An 18,260-nucleotide genomic window follows, 5' to 3' on the forward strand; every position below is an offset into this window, starting at 1 on the left:
AGATGCTTTCACATGTCTCATCTATATTTATGAAATACCTGTGGAGTAGGTAGAAATTATTATCCCCTTCCTATACATAAGGAAATAAGCTTTAATTCAATTTTAAAGTATAAATTACATTAAAATATAAATTATATTTACCATTTTCTTTTGTTGTTGTTGCTGTTACTAGCAACTGAATCCAGGGGTGCTTTACCACTGAGCTACACCCCCAGATCTTTTATTATTTTATTTTTTTTAAACTTTCAGACAGGGTCTCACAAAGCTGCTTAGGGCACTAAGTTGCTGAGGCTGGCTTTGAACTTGTGATTTTCCCTCAGCCATCCAAAACACTAGAATTACAGGCATGTGCCACCGCACCCAGCCTAAATTTATCATATACTTGATTTTTGTACGCTAGAAAGTAAATGATCTGTTTATATTCTAGAGCTGATAATCCAATAGAGTAATAGCCTATCCTTTCACCTACATTAATTTTTTCTTGGATCAGAAGTCAAAATAAGTTTATATATTTTGCATTAGTTCATAAGTCCACATGAGAAAAATGTTTTGATATTATAACTGTGATTTTTTTTAATGGTGCTGGGGATGGAACCAGGGCCTCAGTGCATGCTAGGCAAGTGCTCTACCACTGAGCTACATCCCCAGCCCAATTGTGAGGATATCTGAAACAATGTCCCCATCATACAAGAAAAGCCTAGTACTCTAGAAAAACACATCATGTTGCTTAATTCCTCTGATTTTAAACAATTATTATCAGGGTGGCCTAACATTTGGAAGACTAATGATTGGCATCATTTTTATTTGGAGGACTAATGATTGGCATCATTTCTCTTTCCTACACACACACACACACACACATTTTTAAAAATATTTTTTTAGTTGTAGATGGACTTGATATCTCTATTTATTTATTTATTTATTTATTTATTTATTTATTTATTTATTTATTTATTTATGGTGCTGAGGATCAAACCCAGGGCCTCACACCTGCAAGGCAAGTGCTCTACCATTGAGCTATAGCCCCAGCCCCAAATAACTCTGTTCTTTATAATAATATATTTTTTTCACTTAAGTTACAATGCCATGAGGTAGGCATGGCACTATACTAATCCAACATATTACAGATTAACAAACTCTGAGTAATTAAATGCAGGCAAGGGACACCACTGGGTCTAATAGAACTCATAATCCTGAGTCTAGGGACTTGTTATGGGCAGTTTCCCCTACCCCACAAAATTCATATGTTGAAGCCCTAACTTCCCTGGCATCTAAGGATTAATCAAAGTTAAATGAGGTTTAAGGGTAGGGCACTGAAGTAACAGGATTTGTATGTTTACATTAAAGAGACATCAGAGAGCTTCCTCTACCCCACTGTGCATACAGAGGAAATGCACATAACAAGAAAAGGTCATCTACAAACCAAGACATCTCACCATAAACTGTATATTGCCAGACCTTAATCTTGGGCTTTCCAGCTACCCAGTTTGAGGTATTTTACTATAGCAGCTACAGCAGATATTTTCATTGTATACTTAATTAATGTCTGCAAAAAAAAAAATGATGTATTTTCTAATTAGACTAATTTAATAAAAGCTCTACAAACTGTTTTAAAATTTTTCAGCTCTAATACAGTTCATGATTTTGATACATTTGGTTTAAGTTTGCCTTTACTGTAGGCATTAAAAACAGAATTACTGCCAGGCCACGGTGGTGCATGCCAGTGATCCCAATGACTCAGGAGGCTGAGATAGGATGATCACAAGTTCAAAGCCAGTTTCAGCAACTTAGCAAGAGAGTCTCAAAATAAAAAGGAATGGGGATGTAGCTCAGTGTTAATGCCCCTGGGTTCAATCCCCAGTATATATACACATACACAAAGAATTACTAACAAGCAGGAATTCTACACCCAAGGAGAAGTGGTTCAGAAAATATTATTTTAGCATTCTAAAAATACATATAAAGGAAACAATAAACATGTCCAATATAATTATTATTAAATGTGGTTTACATTAGAACACAGGTAGTTTTTTTAATATTTAAAATGACGCAACAGTTCTGGTTGAGGAAAAGTCCAAGTTACCAATTCTATAATCTCTCAAAATATCTTAGTTTCAGATTAACTTCCCATCAATAAGAGGAGAGAAACTAGGAGAGTATAAAATATAGCTGCTGCCTTGCCAGAATATATGAATTGCTTTGAGTAATAGCAACATGAGGCTTAAACAAACTTATAAGTTTGGTACCTGGGAAGGTTTATGTGGTTTAAGATGTTCTGGTGTGATTTTGTTTCTAATCAACAGCATCGTGGAAAAATGGAATTTGGTTAATGTAAATAAGATCTGAATCTGGAACTGAAAGTGACCTGAGACTCTGTCAGTCTGGGTTATTACATACATAAAATATTGCCCTGGTAACAGTAAAGATAATTAACAAACTACCAACCAAAGAGGAAAGAGTAAGTTGCAACTTGCAACCAGGTATTGGTTAAGAGGACCTAATAATCCAAAAGTAAACCTCCTTGCTTGAACTAAACCTAAGAGTTCCCAACTGAGAGACAAAGAAAGACAGAGAGAGAGAGAGAGAGAGAGAGAGAGAGAGAGAGAGAGAGAGAGATCCCACATTTCCCTAAAGAGAGTACTCTAACTGGAAAAAGAAATCAGAATTTTCAACATAATCTATCAAAAAGTACAGGAATCATCCAGGTACAATGGTATATGCCTATAATCCCAGCAATTTAGGAGATGTGGCAGGAGGATTGCAAGTTCAAGGCCAGCCTCTTAAGGAGGCCCTCAGCAACTCGGCAAAACCCTGTCTCAAAGTAAAAAATAAAAATGGCTGGGGATGCTGCTCAGTGGTTAAGCTCCCCTGAGTTCAACCCCCAGTATCAAAAAAAGAAAAAAAAAAAAGGTAATACAGAAACACTCAATATTATATCTCCCCTTAAGGACTTTATTATCTAGTAGAGAAGCTAAGATCAATAATTATATAGATAACTATAAAAGAAAAAAAGAACCATAAAAGAGCACAAAATGTTACAAGTATTCAGTGAGGAGAAATTTTTAACCAGAGAAATCAGACCAATCCAAAATTCTGACATTTGGTGAAGTAATAAATGATGTTAAATTTAACATAGAGGAAAAATGAAAATAGAAATAGATGTAAGTAGGAAAAAAAGCAAACTTCAATAGTGTAGAAAAACTTTCTAAAAAGTAAAGCAGTTAGTGGGGGCACATGCCTGGAATCCCAGGAGACTAAGGCAGGAGTATCTTAAGTTTGAGACTGGCCCTGGCAACTTAGTACCCTGTCTCAAAATAGAAAGAAAAAGAAAGTAATTGTTTTTTAAAGGGACTGAGGATATAGCTCAACAATAGAGCATCCAGTACTGCAAAGAAGGGAAAAAAGAAAAAAAAAAAAAGATAAAACCAGAAACAGAAACAGAAAGATGATGCTTAATGAGACTGTTGGAACAAAGGATTTTTTTTTATGAAGTGTCTAGCCTAGTGCATCTTTTTCACACATACACAATAAATAACAGTTATACTGCTGTCAAAAATATGCAGATATGTTAAGAATAGGGAAGACCTAACATGCTCGAGAAGCAAAGGATCAGCATGAGAAGATAAAACATGCTACGGTAACTATTAAACAAGGTCAGGAACAGGTTAAAAAAAAAAAGATGGGCTCATAAGCAAATGGTGTTGATCTTAAGAAGAAAGCAGGTAACACTTTATCTTATTAGAAGTGAAGGAAGCTCAATCCTAAAAAATACTGAGATGAATGTAAGAGATAGGAAGCTCACACTGGATGGGATGGCCCCAACATTTTCAGTATAAGAACCATGAGGCAAGGTTATCTGTAGAAAGGAGAGGAAGCACAGGTGAGCTTTAAAGCTTGACATGAATGAAAGTGACTTAGCCGATTCCCTGACATCTTTCTCCCAGATGAAATCAGAGAGGGGAAAAAAAAAAACAACATAGTAAGGAAAACAACTTTCCTTATTTGCATAGTCCTCATTTTTGGAAAGTGACAAATTCTTCCCATAGATGACTTTAAACAGAATAACGTATTTGCTTTTTTAGAAGCTTTTAAATTTGTTCCACTAAAATATAATAAACTATAGGCAACACACGAGGCAAATCTCTTTTAAAAGCTAAAAGATTTTATTTCTACAAGGAGAGACCAGCACACAATAAAGACATTAGTCAACCATCAATTAACAGAGAATGTCTATTTTACTGTTATAATTTGTTTTAGCTATTGGGCTTTTTAAATCTCTCCTTTTAAAAAGCTACATAGAGAGATGTTCTTTAACTCAGGAAATTCACATTTTAAAATGTCATTCTTATTCAAGTAGTAGACATCTTTGTTTTTGCTCTGTCTGCTAAGAAAATAAACAAAGCAAGTATAAAATAAAAGTTTTATCCTACCTGGTGCTATTAACTGGTGAATACTTGATGTCCTGGTGACAGCTGTGCTTCGTGATTCCAGACTTGGACTTTCTCCTTTCTTATTACTTTCTGGAGAAGGATCTCGTTGGCTGATTTTAGAACTGGTCACTGTTGTTTTGTTATGGCAAATTGTCAATGACTGAGTTTGACTAGTGCTTTTTGGTGGACCATTCTGTGAGCTAGATAACACACCCAACTTCTGGCTGCGTAATGTTAAATTCTGAACCTAAGAATCACATAACAGAAAATAAGGATGAAATCAGATGACTTTGATGTGGTAATCATTACAATTACAACAATGACAACACATTTATATTATATTATACTTGTCACACATTCCAAGTACTTAAAACAAGTGGTTAATCCTGAAGAAAAGGAGAATTATTCTAAGTAATCACATCTTAAATATCATGCAGTAATTTTTAAAAAGATGTAAGGGACAGGGGTAAGGGGAGAGAAAGGGAAGGGAGGGATTGAATAATGCAAAGGAAGGATGAATCATGAAAGACTAAATGACAACAGATTGTGAGTGTGTGGGTGGTTATATCTCAAACGGACTATGAATATGAGGAAACTACTCTGTAACATACAACATTAAAAGTGACCAGCTCTAACTATAGAGACTGTAAGGGGATACTAATCTTGTAAGAAGGAAAATTAATTCATCAAATCACCTACCCCATTGTGATATTTGTTAAGAGCATTTTCAGAAACTCTATTTTTAATTTAGTTAAATTTTGTTGCTGTTATTGAACACTCATTGCCTCTGAGAACTAGTTCTCAGGAACTAAAAAAATTGTGCATGGTTTGTGTGATAGCTCCTACTTGGGGCTATTCTACATATACTATATGTGGATGGAGGCAAGGATTATCCCAATTACTCTCACCTGAGATTTATAACATTTCCAAACAGCAAGGCAGAAAGTAAGCTGCCTAACTTCTTGCTTATCTGGAATAAATATACCAAATACATTTAGTGCTAGCACTGGTCCTGAGAAGGAAACTGAAGTAAAAGAAACTGCAAAGTGACAAAGCAAATAACATACTGCTGCTTTATAAATAATTGTTTTTCAGTTTCACGTGTGCCCTTTTTCTTAAAATACATCATTAATTGATGCTTAAAGGCTATATTTCTTCTGTCCAAGTTCCAATGTAATGTTCAGTCAACAGCAGGTACTGAAAAAATGTTCATGTTAGGAAGTCTAAGTTTTAATCAATTCTATTCTAAGCTACTGAAAGAATTTTCTAAGTGAAACTATATGGAACATCTGATTTTTCTCAAATATTTAGTTATCAATGTTAACATAATGGACTAATAACCACTGTATTATTAAAATTTAATACAAAAATAAAATCACCAATGCAGGTATTTCTCAGACTGCTATTCAAACCCTTCACAATCTAGGCCCAAACCATTTTGTGCCACATTTTCTATTCCTCCAGCCCACAATTCTCACATTCTTGCCAAACTGTTCTGTTCCCCATTCCAAACATATCTAGCACTTCCTTCATTCCCCCACAAACTCCTCTTGCCTAAATGCCAATCCACCTCAAAGTTATCTCCTGAAGTCCATTCTTCCAAGCCTAATAAAATCCCATTCATGCTCCTAGAAAAATAACCCCAAAGCCCTTTGTTGGAAAACAATTTTTTTCCCTTTCCTCTAAAAGGATTTTTCCATAGAATTGGGATCATATTGGCCTACAGCACAATGTCTAGCTTACTTTAGAATTATTAATGTATGTGTCTGTGAAATACTGAGACTATAGCTAATAGGCTCTCATCTCTAACATTCCTTTTTTTAAAAATTTTTAAAAATCTTTTTTTTTTTAGTTGTAGTTGGACACAATACCTTTATTTTATGTTTATGTGGTGCTGAGGATCGAACTCAGGGCCTCACAGGTGCTAGATGAGCACTCTACCGCTGAGCCACAACTCCAGCCCAACATTCCTTTTTGTACTCCCTACATTTCAGTGTTTAAACATATCAGAAACTTCACAAATCTCAGGTATTCTCCTATATCTGATTTTGAAATACATCTTACATAGCGTTTTTCTTTCAGTATACTCAGTTCTCAGGCTAACAATGAAATCTGTTCACATATACCCCAAAAACCTCAACAAGTATCTGATGGAGGCACATTAAAATCTCGCAGGTAAAGACAGACAATATAGAATCTATGTTAGCTGTAAATAATCTATAAAACAGACTATGCAAAAATGATAACCAAAGGGTAAATAATCATCTGAAAATCTTGAGAGCATTCCTTGAAGTGAAAAGCATATTCACAATAAATGAGGATTTGACACAATGAATCCTAAAACCTGCACCACATCCATTTCTAGAGTACATTCTAATTTTCCCATTGTTTCTGAATTCTGCAAGAAAATACATGTGTATATATTTATATACAATGCTATATATATGTGTCTATGTGTGTGTGTGTGTGTATAAAAAATTATAAATAAATCCCAACCATGTAAACTATATTGCCAAAACCTATAATCTAGCTGTTAATAGACCACATATTCAGATTTCCTTGACAGAGCTTGGTTTTGGGGGAGAAAAAAATCCATCCCAAGACAAGGAATATTGGGGCACTCCATATCCAATTTTCATTTCACCTGAACCTTTCCTATTATCAAACAAGGGAAACATTCTGATTTTGAGTCTAATTTTGCATTAAGTATTTTTGCTAATTTTCACACCTTACATTTTTATAGTGAGTCTCCACTGCCAAAATGCTCTCACATCAGTTATTTAATTCAAATCAAACAAATGCTGTAGAAATTATCATAGCATACTATCATTGAAAGGTAACTAAGAAATTAAGAGTCAATGTCACAGTGCTGTCAACAAAACTGAGTTTCTAGCTTTTAAATTCTAGCTATTTTTTATCTGTATGGCCACAGAGCAGAGACTGGGACACAGATGTTTATAAAAAAGAAACCAGATATATATTATGAATGGATTTTATTAATTTCTATATCAAATTGTATAGTACTTATCTAAGATTCAGATTTAACAATTCTAAGCAGAGATTAATGCTGATGGGAAAGACTGTATTATAATTTCCAAAATCCAAATTTTAAAAACCCTTAACTATTACTACATCAAATATACACTGCCTACCTATTGTGGACAAATTTTATACAAAGTACATCTTAATGGCTGTCACCTTTTCATTCCCCAGATACCCTTGGTAAATGAAATTTCTTATTCCTCCCTCTCTCTCTATATATATATATCTTTTGCCCTATAATATCTTTCTAAAATTATTTTTTCTTTTTGCATGATAGAAGGACTGGAGCACTTAAAATAATAAATAAGGGTAAGATATCCCAAATTTCTCATTTTTAATAGTATATTATAAAAACTATCAAATGCTGAGGAAAAATTAAATGCTATATTGACTTTTGTAGCTTAAAATATTAAAATAAAACTTCAAATATTTATCAATTACAAATACAATTTTTTAAAAAACTGCAAATATAATTTTAAAACTCAGAGTAAGGGGCTGGGGCTGTAGCTCAGTGGCAAAGCACTTGCCTAACACGTGTGAGGCATAGGTTTGATTCTTAGTACCACATAAAAACAAATAAAATGAAGGCATTCTGTCCATCTACAATTGCAAAAAAAAAAAAAAAATTAAATTAGAGTAGAGCAGAAATTTTCCAAAACAGTTTTGAACTTGAGGAAAGTTACCCTCAGTGTTAAAAAGCCTTAGCATCACCTACCACTGTTAGCCTTATTCACTGCCCTTTCCAAAGCCCAGCAAAGAAAAAAAAAAAAAAAAAAAACATTTGTCAAGAGATTCCTAAAGGTCAATCCAGTTCTCTAGTTCCTTGAAAGCACATTCTTGAATTAAGACAGATCATCACACAGACCACATCAAACTGGACTCAAAGACCACTTTTTTATTTACTTATTTGTTTAATACATGGTCTTGCTATACTGTCTAGGCTGGCCTTGCATTCACAAACCTCCTGCCTTAGCATCCTGAATACCTGGGATTATACTTTAATAAACTAATTTGACTATACTCACATTAAAGATGTTGTAAAGCCTGGTACAGTGGTGCATACCTATAATTCCATCAATTTAGGAGGCCAAGGCAGAAGAATTCCAAATTCAAGGTCAGCCTCAGCAACTTTGAGAACTTGTCTCAAAATAAAAAACTTTAAAAGGGGGCTCGGGATATGGTTCAGTGGTAAAGGGTCCCTGGTTGATTCCTCAGTGCTATATCACACACACGCACACTCTCACACACACACTCCTAAGATTTTTTCTTCATGAGAACTCATAAACAAATTGTGTTCTAGACAGCATGTTAAAAACAGTTGTGTTTTCCCAAGCAACTGGTTTCTTTTACCTTGAGAACTGTAAATCCTTTAAGTGGTTGTGTTTCTCTCTTTACTACTAGCTACTTAAAATCCAAGAACCAACTTTATATTCATTTTCAGACAATGTAGAACAAAAATAGTAATTGGTACTATATGATATTGTATAGCAGGTACTATGCTAAGTACTTTTTGATTGTTGTCACATTTATTCCTTGTAACAACCCTGAGTTAAACTGACTACCACCTTCATACACTCATGTGAAAACTAGCCTTTATTACTAAAAAAAAAAATAATATACAGAGGTAATATGGAAAATACCAAAGAACTATCTCATTTTTTTTATTACTAGAAGATTAAGATCCTTATAATAAACATCCATTTCTGCCATAAGGAGTCTAAAACATTTACTATGAAAAATAACAAAATTGTATCAAAGTAATATTTTACTCAATTATTTAAACGTCATTCACTCTAAATCATTTTTACCAAATATATTGAGATGTCGTTTATGTACAATGAAATGAATGAACCAGTTCTAGGAGTTATATACACACAATATAACCACTGCCCTGATCAAGATGTAAAACATTCCCATCATCGTAAAAGTTGACTCATACCCTTTCCCAATCTCCCCCACCTTCTGCCCCAAATACCACTCACTAATCTGATTTCCCTTATTATGTATAGTTTTGCCTGTTTTAGATTTTCATACAAATGGAATCACAGAGGATATACTCTTTTTGCCTAGACTTCTGCTAAACATGTTTCTGAGATGCATCAGTAGTTCATTCCTTTCTTCTTTTTGAGTAGTGTTCCACTGTATGAATATACAACAATTTGTTTACCCATTCAGTTTTTGAAGGACATTGGTATTTTCAGTTTGGAGTTATTCTGAATTGAGCTATCAAGAACATTAAAAGTTTATGTCTGTATGTAGATGTATGTTTTCATATCTTTCATGGAAGACATCTAGGAGGAGAGCTGCTGGGTCATATGTTAAATGTATATTTAACTATATAAGGAGCTACCAATTTTTTTTCTCAAAATAGTTGTACTTTTTTATTTTACATTTTCACCAGCAATGCATGAGTCTGGTTGCTCCACATTCTCACCAACATGTGGCCATTCTATTAAGTGTATGGTAATACTCACAATGGTTTTGATTTAAATTTCTATAATTATTATGATGCTGAGAATTTTTTCAGGTGCTTACTGGTCTTTTGTGAAACGGCTCCAAATCTTTTGCCATTTGTTTTTGTTTGATTTTTTTTTTTTTTTTTTGGCACTGAGGATTAAACCCAGGGGCATTGTACCACTGAGCTACATTCCCTAGCCCTATATTTTCAGACACAGTCCTGCTACATTGCCAATGTGGGTCTCAAAACTTGTGATTCTCCTGCCCTTAGAACTTAATTATTAAGTTATAAACATACTTTGTATATTCTGGGTACAAGTCTTTTGTCAGATGCATGTATTATGAATATTTTCCCTCCATCTGTGGCTTGCCTCCTCACTTTTTTAAGAAAGTCTTTTAAGGAATCATTTTTAATTCTAATAAAGTAATGCTCATGATTTGATGAGTACAAAAGGACTTATCATTATTTTCTTTTATGATTAGTGTTTTTGTGTATCCTATCTAAAAAGGCCTTGCCTACCCTGGATTTGTAGATATTCTCCTGATTTCTTCTAGATGTTTAACAGTTTTTGCTTTTATCTTTAAGTCTGCATGCTTCTTCTAGCTTACTTTTATGAGTGGTGTAAGGAGAAAGGTAGGTTTATTTTCCCATGGCATCAAATAAAGGAATATTCTACTTTTTTAAATTTAAAATTTGCCCAATTTAATTGATATTTATTTATTTATTTATTTATTTATTTATTTATTTATTTTTAAGTTCTCGGCGGACACAACATCTTTGTTGGTATGTGGTGCTGAGGATCGAACCCGGGCCGCACGCATGCCAGGCGAGTGCGCTACCGCTTGAGCCACATCCCCAGCCCTTAATTGATTTTTAAATCTAAAATCCATCATTCACCCTGATTTATTTCACAGTTGCCTGAAGATGAATCTGCAAAAAATAAAGTCGCATATAATAAGAAAAATCTACAATAAATCTAAAAATGTCATTAGCATAACTCTCATAAATGAATGTCAGACAACCTAAATATCTGTTTAATTGTATTATAATTTCTACAAAACAAAAAAAATTTCTTGGAATTCTTATTGTATCTTATAAAATTTCAATCTGAAATGCATGACAAAGAGCTCTGAAACCATCAGTAGTTGAACTACAAATGCAATGCTTATCTTTAACCTAAAAATCCAGACCTCAAGTACCACATTATGAAGCTAGACAAGCTCACCTGAGTAGCTGCAGACTGACAGGAAGATGACGATGACGACGAGACAACAGGAATGTCAGACTGTACAGCAGCCACAGTGGTAGCGGGTGTGAAAATCAGCTGTACAGACAGAAAACCAAAAAAATACTCTAAGACAAAAGAACATGTCCCACACACAATGTATAGCAGGCAAGAGAGACTGAAATTTATGACATAAAGACAATGCAGTTTAGGAATATCTCCTAAGCAAAACATTTTACATGACAAAGGGAAGTTTCTGATAATAGAGAACTCAAAAAAAAAAAATCAAACGGTTTTGAAAGAGCTCATGATTCGATGAGTACAAAAATAAATCAGTGTTCAAAGAAGAAAATATATTTTGGTAATATGAAATTCTCAGACCAAATTTTGTCCCAAATAAGCTGTCATACTTAATTTTTCTCCCAGTTCAAACTACAATCTCAGGATCCCTAAAACGGGAAATTAAAGCAGACAACTATAATTACTATTTTGGGACACAAATTAAATTTCAGTGAAAAACATGAAAAGAAACACTAAAAAGTTTCTTCAGTCCTCTTTACCACGAGCATAATTATGCCACACACTAGACTATAACATTTCTCTCAGCTAGAGAAGATCTAAAGGACAAACCTAGGTTTCTTTTGATTTAAAAACTATTTGTAAAGAAATATCCTAAATGTAAATGCCACAATATGTTAAAATAGAACAAAAGAGCTTCACATCAAAAGAAGAAAAAAAAGGAAATCATACTCAATTCATTCACTCATCACCATCTCTTTCAAAATTTTAACGGTAAACAAATGTCATTAATTTCTAAGGCAATACAATTCACTCACATTATCCAACTCAATTTAGTAACTTATGACAGTTGCTTCAAAGAATGTATAAATATATTATTTCAAGATTATTTTAAGGACTATTCAGTTCCTCACTGCTATTTAAATTAAACAACCAATTATGGGATCTTTTGAAACTTCTTTAGTCTTTCACTAAACTTAAGTGAATTTAACAACAAAGTATAACTTTCACATAAAGATATTTTATTTAATTTATGAAACAAACATCCTGGAAACACTAACCCAAAGAGAAGATATTCCATTTATTCTGAGCCATACGAACTATCAATTTTAGAGGTCAAAAATGGCCAAATAGCAACCATTTAAAATGGTTCTGCCCTATTTTAAAGTAACATTATTACCTAAAGAAGATATCATGAGGGGACCCAGAAATATGGTAATACTTCAAATAATCTGTGATTAACAGGTTAGTCATATCATTATTTACTGTTAGAAATGTGACTGCAAACTTCCTTTCCAATTTTAGGTGGTGAACTGGGGATCCAGAAATACACAAAAAAGTACATTAGGGCCAAAGCTTTTGTCTAGCTTCCTGTAAAGACATCAAATAAAATATATGTCAACCATTTCTACATTCCTTAAAGAAGCTCAACAATTAAATTAGAAAAAATAGTATGTACCCAATCACAGAATACCAAATTCACATTCCTGTGTTAATTTAAAAAAAAAATCAAAGTAAGCCTAATAATACAACCACACAGAATCTGAGATGGGAATAACCAAAGCTAAGAATCATCTGATAAATTATAGGCACTCCAATATGATATCAGACAGTCCCAGGATATAACCTCTTACTTATGGCTAATAATGAGGCTTTTAACACTTCTAACTATTTCACCAAATCTAACATGTCAAAAATATATAATAATTTATGTACCATTGTTAAGTAGTAATTATTAAGTGTAAGATAAAATGCAATTTCAGAGATGTTAAAATGTGAAAAAAGTTTTTGAAATTGGTAAACTTATTATTAAAAAATACCATTCTTATGTCATAGAATCTGTTAGCTTCCCAAAGTTAACAATATTATCTATTACCAAGAAGTATTATTAATTCAAATTAGAATTTTTGTAACTTTCATGAATGTATAAGAAACTCATCATATACACAAAACTGTTAGGCACTATCTTAAATATTAAAAATTCTTCATTGCATCAAATCAAGAAACATTTGGTCTCTAAGTCCTTGAACACTGAAGGACTTTGGTAGCTCATATCTTACCATTTGAGCTCGGAGATACATTTGAGCTTGGCTCGCCGTTAGAGTAGGGGAGGTACTCCCTAATAACATAGTCTGTTGGGTAATACTGCCGCTGGTAGAACTGGAAGCCTGGGAACGGCTTATTAACTGTGCAGGTGTAGGAGAAGTGGAGAGGTTGATCTAAGGAAGAAAACATATTATGTCAAAAAGACTTCAATTTCTAGCCTAAATTTTTACTAAATTTCACCAAGCTGTAGTTAGGCAATCAGTGGTATAAACTGTGACTAGGGAACCCAAAAGAGATCTTTTTTTTCAGTACCAGGTATTGAATCCAGGGGTGCTTAAACACTAAGCCACATTCCCTGCCCCTTTTTTATTTAGAAAGAGGGTCTCACTGAGTTGCTTAGGGCCCAGCTAAATTGTTGGGGCTGGCTTTGAACTTAAAATCCTCCTGACTTAGCGGCCACGCTGCCATCCCACCCAGCAGAGACCTTTATCTTTGACAGACTTCTGACTTTGAGCAATTATTTGTACCTTTGGAATCAACAGCATGGACTGGTTAGTAATTGGGACAATTTTTAAGGATATCTGCATTGTGTTTAAATAAGATCCAATATCTTAAAATATCATTTCTACTACCTCCCAAAAATTAGGGTTAACGTTCTACTATTTTAAAATTTCACATAAAACAATCTAATCATTAATTTATGCTTTTTTTGTCAAATTCACATTTTGAGGAGTTTCTAAAGTGAACAAAGATTAAAACACAGATAATCCACTAACATACATAAAAACATAGAAATGAAATATACAGTTTTAACTTACATGCTCTCAGAGCAGAAGAAAACACAATAACCACTTGTTAAAAATATGGGGGAAAATCCTGAATATTGGTTATGAAATTAAACTATAATCACTACTTTATAAAGTTTAAAACTGCTTTTTGGAATAAATTAGTGTATGGTCAATCTCTAGGGAAAGGCAATGGGATGGGACTGGTATAGGAACAAGGCAAAAGAAGACACACACACCTATTTTTATCTTTCCAATTTTAGCTCACAACCACGTATCTATCACCCATTTAAAAAATAAATATTTTCAAAAAGAGACTAATATAATTCAACCTCAAATCCTGCTCCCGCTTTTTTTTTTCCCCCTCAGTACTAGAGATCAAAACCAGGGTCTCACAATGCTAGGCATACACTCTACCACAGAGCTATACCCCCAGCCCTTTTCAAAAAAAAGAAAGGGAGAAGGAAATTCCCAAGTGCCAGAAAGAAAGAAATTCAAAACTACACAGTGGTGCACGTCTGTAATCCCAGTGACTCAGGACGTTGAGGCAGGAGGATAGTGAGTTCCAAGCCAGGCTCATCAACTTAGCAAGACCCTAAGCAACTCAGTGAGACCCCATCTCTAAATAAAACACAAAAAGAAGGGCTGGGGATGTGGCTCAAGTGTTTAAGTACTCCTAGATTCAATCCCTGGTATGAGAGAGAGAGAGAGAGAAACAAACACAAAGCCAGAGATAAAAGCTCCAGCTGACTCCCAAGGCAGTGTACAGGAGTATGTTGGGGCTATGCAGACAAAATACCCAAAATTTTGAGACAATATCCTGAAAAGGGCTGGTCAGTATGTGAAAAGGGAACTGAAAAAGCTCCACTCATGCCTCACACCTGGCCTGCTCATACTGGAGGGATGCAGGGAGGAACCTATGAGAATCAAAACTCCAGGCTTGTACAATGTAAGAATCCAAATTTATGATTCCTGTGTAGTTTCACAACCCATCCTGATAGATTAGCATCTAGGGTCTAGTTCCCAGAGCGGGGTGGGGCAAGATGGTGGAAGAGGACTCTCCAGTCATCACCCCTCTGAAGAACCATCAATTTGAATGACTATTCATGCATGAAATTACCTTCACAAAAGCTAAAGAAATCTGGTAAGAGATCTCAGTATCTGGTTATAGCATAATAATAAGAAAAGACACACTGAAGAAGGTAGGAAGAACGCTTTTATATTACTTATGCACCCCTCCCCCAGTTGTAGGGAGCAGCACAGCATGGATAGAAATATCATCTGCTTGGGGAAAGAAGAGGTCGGAATCATAGGACTTTGCTTGGACTTCAGTATTGGGCCTCCAATAGTAAAACCCATCACCAGGCAGACTTTTGACAGCCCTTGACCGCCATGCTGATACCCAGACTGAGCCTATAGATACATTGAAGAGGGTAGGAAGAACACTTTTATATTACTGGTATCAGATGGTAACTCTGTAAAGGTCTTGTGTTGTAGCCCACCAGCACCAAGTTACTGAAAAAGCCTTGAGTTCAGTAAAGATCTCAGTTGCAGGTTTATCTCAGCAACAGTAGGTTTCTGGTATCCCCCAGTGCTGAATTAGCTTCAGCAATCATAGGATTCCAATCCAGTGTTGAGCCAGCCTCAGAAGTCACAGGATATCAGCCCACTCTGCACCAGTCATGCAATCCAGGGCTTATGGCCATAACTACCACAGGTGCAGTCATCATGGGTTTAGGGATTGCTATTAAAGGACATTCCCCAAAAATGCCAGAGTACAAGGCTGGGATAAGTCCCTACTTAATTGATGCAGACCAGGGGAAAAAAAATCAGCGAAATAACATCAAAAAAAAAAAAAAAAAAACACAGGGAAATAACATCACCAAACGGACAAAAGTTGCCAGTGATTGACCTTAATAAGATGGAGACATATGAATGGCCTGACCAAGAATTAAAAATAGCTATTTTAAGGAAGCTCTGTAAACAACAACAACAAAAAGGTCAGAAAATTATCACAGAAATTTAAAAGAGCAATTGATTTAAAAAAAAAACACAAATCCTAAAAAATACAATAGATGAAAAAAAATGCAACAGAGCATCAATAGTAGAACTGATCAAGCAAAATAATGGGTAAACCCAAAGACGGGTATTCGAAAATATACAGAGGAGAAAAGAAAAAATAAATAAAAGAAATGCTCCAAGAGTACAGAATTTATGGGACGGCATCAAAAGAACACATGCATAAATCATTTGTATTCAAGAGGGACTACAAAAAAAGAGAAATAGGTTATATCCCAGCATGGTGGTGACACCTATAATCCACCACCAACTTGGGAGGCTGAGGCAAGAGGATCACAAGTTCAAAGCCAGTGTCAGCAACTTAGGGTGGGGATATAGCTCTGATAGAACATCCCTTTGTTCAATCCCCAGAAATTAAATATCCAGGTACAGAAAGGTCTAAAATCTCCAACAATATTTACTCCAAATTTAAGACTATCCCATGATATATTTTAATCACACTGTCAAAGACTAAAGACAAAGAGAGGATTTTGAACAATAAGATAAAAGAAGTAAACTATATATAAAGGAGTTACAATGTGACTAGTAACAAACTTCTCAATAGAAATTTTATAAGAAAGGGGGAAAGTGAGATCCTATATTCAAAGTGTTAAAGACAAAAAAGTGCCAATCAAGAAGACTGTGGTGGGGTGGCTGGGGTTGTGGCTCAGTGGTAGAGCTCTTGCCTCGCATGCATGAGGCACTGGGATAGATCCTCAGCACCACATAAAAATAAGTAAAATAAAGATATTGTGTACATCTACAACTAAAAAAATATTTTAAAAAAAGAAGACTGTACCCAGAAAAACTCTCCTCTGTTACCACCAGAACTGTCTTACAATAAATATTAAAGGGAATTTGAAAGTATAAAACTCACTGGTAAAAAGACACATACCATCTATCAAGATGAAATTATTAAAAAAAAAATAGAAAATCTGAACAGACCAGTAATAAGGAAATTGAATCAGTAATAAAAAGTCTGCCATCAAAGAAAAACCAAGGACCTTATGACTTCACTGCTGAATTCGAATAATACCAATTCCTTCCCAAACTATTCCCAAAAGACTGAAGAGAAGGTAATACTTCTAAATTCATTCTACAGGGTCAGCATTACCTTGATACCAAAACCACATATGGACACAACAAATAAAGAAAACTAGACCACTATCCCTGATTAACACAGATGCAAAAATCTCAACAAAATACTAGCAAACTGAATACAGTAGCACATTAAAAAGATCATTCACCATAATCAAATGAGATTCGTCCCAGGGTTCAATATACACAAATCAATAAATGTGGCACAACACATTAACAGAATTAAAGACAAAAACTGTATAATCATTTCAACCGATCCAGGAAGTGTATTTTGATCCAGGAAGAAAAAAAAAATGTGACAAAATTCAACATCCCTTTATAATAAAAATTTTCAAGAAATTAGGTATAGATGTAATGTACCTCAACACAATAATAGATAATACATGACAAACCCACAGCAATGACCCACAGCCATTCACATGATAGTGAATGGGAATAAACAAAAGCTTTTTCTCCAAGATTTATAACAAGACAAAGATGCCCACTTTGCCACTTATACCCAACACAATAATGGAAGTCTTACCCACAGCAACAAAGCAAGAGAAAGAAATAAAGGGCATCCAAATCAGAAAGGAAGAAGCCAAATTATTACTATTTGCAAATAACATGGTCTTAAATAGAGAAAATACTTTAAAACTCTATCAAAAAATATTAAATCTAATAAATGAATTCAGTGAAGTTATAGGATATGAATTAGACATATAAAATCAGTAATATTTCTATATACTATCTAATTAACAATAGCTACAAGAAAATGAAATACTTAGGAATAAATTTAACCAAGGAAGTGAAAGACCTCTACACTAAAAATTATAAAATCTGAAACTATGAAACCACCAGAAGAAAATAGGGAAAGAGTTCTAAGACATGGGTATGGGAGCTGACTTTTTGGATATGACCTCAAAAGTATAGACAACAAAAGCAAAATACACTAATAGGATCACAAACTAAAAGCTTTTACACAAAAAAGAAACAAACAACAGAATGCAGAGACAACCTACAGAACAGGAGAAAACACTTTACTTGCAAATTACACATCTGGTAAGAGATTAATCCAAAATACATAAGTAACTCAAAACAACTCAATAGTAAACCTTTGA

General features: G+C 34.3%; 1 protein-coding gene across 10 annotated transcripts in view; it reads right to left on the reverse strand.

The window, feature by feature from the left end:
• PHC3 (polyhomeotic homolog 3) overlaps nucleotides 1-18,260 on the reverse strand; it is an 81,091-nt gene that overhangs the window by 36,862 nt on the left and 25,969 nt on the right. For all 10 annotated transcript variants that reach the window (XR_014022957.1, XR_014022958.1, XM_081301222.1 and 7 more), the window contains exons 5-7: nucleotides 13,234-13,392; nucleotides 11,156-11,254; nucleotides 4,431-4,677 (exon numbers count right to left, since the gene is read on the reverse strand). Coding sequence is in view for 8 of the 10 variants with exons in the window: in XM_081301222.1 (XP_081157348.1) it covers nucleotides 4,431-4,677; nucleotides 11,156-11,254; nucleotides 13,234-13,392 (505 nt within the window). In the remaining 2 variants the exon portion in view is untranslated. The remainder of the gene's footprint in view (nucleotides 1-4,430; nucleotides 4,678-11,155; nucleotides 11,255-13,233; nucleotides 13,393-18,260) is intronic.

Source organism: Spermophilus citellus (genome assembly GCF_964194105.1).
Source record: "Spermophilus citellus genome assembly, chromosome: 7".
Classification (NCBI taxonomy): Eukaryota; Metazoa; Chordata; class Mammalia; order Rodentia; family Sciuridae; genus Spermophilus; species Spermophilus citellus.